This window comes from Rhinopithecus bieti, unplaced genomic scaffold (assembly GCF_001698545.2).
Source record: "Rhinopithecus bieti isolate Rb0 unplaced genomic scaffold, ASM169854v2 scaffold_10347, whole genome shotgun sequence".
Taxonomy (NCBI): domain Eukaryota; kingdom Metazoa; phylum Chordata; class Mammalia; order Primates; family Cercopithecidae; genus Rhinopithecus; species Rhinopithecus bieti.
In genome coordinates, this window is record NW_016806836.1 from 2,504,736 (window position 1) to 2,507,897 (window position 3,162).

At 44.8% G+C, this 3,162-nt stretch overlaps 1 protein-coding gene across 1 annotated transcript in view; it reads right to left on the bottom strand.

Annotated features, from left to right (window-relative positions):
* The window catches only part of PIGT (phosphatidylinositol glycan anchor biosynthesis class T), a 13,039-nt gene that overhangs the window by 3,465 nt on the left and 6,412 nt on the right, over positions 1–3,162 (bottom strand). Inside the window, exons 10-11 of the mRNA XM_017877963.1 lie at positions 749–914; positions 551–634 (exon numbers count right to left, since the gene is read on the bottom strand). Coding sequence (XP_017733452.1) covers positions 551–634; positions 749–914 — 250 coding nt within the window. The remainder of the gene's footprint in view (positions 1–550; positions 635–748; positions 915–3,162) is intronic.

Consider the following 3,162-nt stretch of genomic DNA (forward strand, 5'->3'; position numbering starts at 1 on the left):
GGGGAGGGAAGGGGAGGGGAGAAAGAGAAGCCTGGTGTTGAAGCGGAGGAAAGGGGCCCTGCCTTTGCTTGGTTGCCTCTTAGCCTAATTTCAGCCTAAATGCCACCTCCTCAATGAAGCCTTCCTAGATAACCCAGTAAATCAATTCCTACCCCACCTCTGACACCATTACTTTCTAGACCAGAATTCTCCCTCTAGATTGTAAGCAAAGGGAGGCCAGGGCCAAGTCTGTTTTGTTTAATCTTGTACACCCAGTGCTCTCAGAAGCACTTGGCACTTTGATAAGTGCTTGATTAAATATTTAAGAGCATTAAGGAGTAAATGTAGGCTATAAGTAAAAATATTCTTCTAGAAGCACTTTAAAATCATTTTATAAAGTCTTCACAAATTTCACAGACTGCCAGGATTTTTATTAAGACTGAATTAAATCTACACATCTCTTTGGAAGATATAACATCTACCCTGAACTCCCCTGAAGGAGCCTGGTCACCTGTGTTAAGGCCCAGCAGGCAGCTGAGGATGTGTTATCAGTGAGTGTGATCACACTTACAGGCTGTTGAAGAGGGGACTCTCTTCCCAGTCCACTGGCTTGGCTGCTACCACGCTGGGCACAAGGGCGCTGAGGACAGATGGGCTACAGAGAAGCAGAGAGATGGCCCGTGTTCCCACCTGGCTCCCCTACCAAGGGGTAAGCAGCAGAGAGGGTAGGTCAGTGGGATGAGAGGTGGCCTGTGGGGGTGGAGCCCACCTGACATAGAAGCCATGGTTAGGATCTGGGGTGTATTCGGTCCACTTCAGCAGCGCCCGCTCAAACTGGATGGAAACCTTGGTGACTGAGTTGGCCGGCAGCTGAATCAGCATCTCCAGGAGGTGGGGTTGCAGCCGGTCCTGGGCAGGCTGGTAGTGGATGTAACCTGGAGACATGCAACGGTCACCCACACCTCTTTCCTGGGGTCAGGCTACCTGCTTCTCCTGTCCCTGCTGCTTGCCATGGAGCCTCAATCTGGGTGCCTAGAAGGTGGGCTTGGGAGCGTAGAAGCCAGGCAGGCTAGGGAAGAAAGCAGGGGCTAAGAAAAGGGAGAGGATGTTTCCAGGGCAGTGATCCCAGGATGCGGTCAAGAGAGGTTGTTAGGAGTGCTGCAGACTGCTAATCAATCTTCACATCACTAAAACTGGGGCACCAGACACCAAGTGCCTGATGTGGTGCAAGAAGTTCACAGAGCCACCTGGGAATTTTTCTTGCCAAAAATGTGGGACATGAATCTAATCAGGTTTCTAAATCTAACCACCAATACACAAGAAATATAGGAGATGGAGGACTGTGTTAAACACCAGCACAAGGACAAATCCAGAATGTGGAACATTCTATACAACAAATGACCCAGTTCCTTCAACAAATAATTGGCATTAAAAAAAAAAAAAAAGCATGGGCACTGCTACAGATGATAAGAGACTGAAGAGTACCACACCAAAAGCAAGGTGCTTATAATAAGGGAAATTCTGGGTGTGGAGACAGGGAGTACATGGGAACTCTGCGCTTTGTGCTCAGTTTTTCTGTAAACCTAAAACTGCTCTAAGAAGAGTCTATTAATTTTAAAGAAAAATAAATTTTTTTTTTGTTGGTGACAGGGTCTCACAGGTTTCACACTGTCGCCCATGCTGAAGTGCAGTAGTATGATCATGGCTCACTATAGCCTTGATCTCCTGGGTTCAAGTGATCTTCCCACCTCAGCCTCTTGAGTAGCTGGGACTACAGGCATGCGACACCACCCCCAGCTAATTAAAAACAATTTTTTTTTTTTTATCCCAGCACTTTGGGAGGCCAAGGTGGGCAGATCATGAGGTCAGGAGATTGAGACCATCCTGGCTAACACAGTGAAACCCCGTCTCCACTAAAAATATAAAAAATTAGTCAGGCGTGGTGGCACGTGCCTGTAGTCCGAGCTACTCGGGAAACTGAGGCAGGAGAATCGCTTGAATCCAGAAGGTAGAGGTTGCAGTGAGCCGGGATCGCACCACTGCACTCCAGCCTGGGTGACAGAATGAGGCTCCGTCTCAAAAAAAAAAAAAAATTGTAGAAGTCGGGTGTCTCACGATGTTGTCCAGGCTGGTTTTGAACTCCTGGACTCAGGTGGTCCTTCCATGTCGGCCTCCCAAAGTGCTGAGATTACAGGTGTGCACCACTGTGCCCACCCAAGAGAAGAACTTAGGATAAAGCAAATGCAATGTGAGAACCTTGTTTATCTCAATTTAAACAAATATAAAAACACATTTTTAAGACCACAGGGGAAAACAGAAGTGGTAATGACATGGTTACATTTTAAAAAATCCTTGAAGTATTTAAAGGTTAATTGATGGAATGTCTAAGATTTGCTTTAAGATACACCAGCAGGCAGTGGCTTACACCTATAATCCTAGCACTTTAGGAGGCCAAGGCAGGAGAATCGCCTGAGGCCAGGAGTTTGAGGCCAGCCTGTGTAACATAACAAGACCCTGTCTCTATGAAAAAATTAAAGGCATGGTGGTTCATGCCTATAGCCCTGGGGAAGCTGAGGTAGGAGGACTGCTTGAGCCCAGGATTCTGAGACTGCAATGAGCCATGATCATGCCACTACACTCCAGCCTGGGTGACAGAACGACAGCCTGTCTCCTAAAAAAAAAAAAAAAAAAAAAAGTGCAGGGTGGGTACAGGGGATTATTACACTATTCTGTTTGGGTTCGGGTTGAAATTTTCCAAAGGAGAAGTTTTAAAATAGTAATAACAGAAAAACCTACAGCATACACAGCTAGGATATCTGAAATACAGATTTTGAAGGTGGTACAAATAATGGGTGCTGAAAATAAGTGAAACTATTCACCATAGATTTGAAAACATAGGAATCAATGAAAGTACTGAAAGGTTTTTAAGCTTGGCTGTTTGGGATATGATACAACCTCTTCCTCAGAGGTCTTTTAGTTTACTACTAGTCTCCCCCTACACAAAAGAAAAGCAAGTGTTTTAGTACTATACCTGGCACCTAATAGGAAGCACTAATATTATCTTCTCTTTAGAAAAATAATAAAAAAATAAATTTTAATAAAAATAAAAAATTTTTTAAAATTTTAATTAACTGTACCTCTTTACCCCTCCCAAGGAAGCAAAACACCATCTACTCCAGCTCT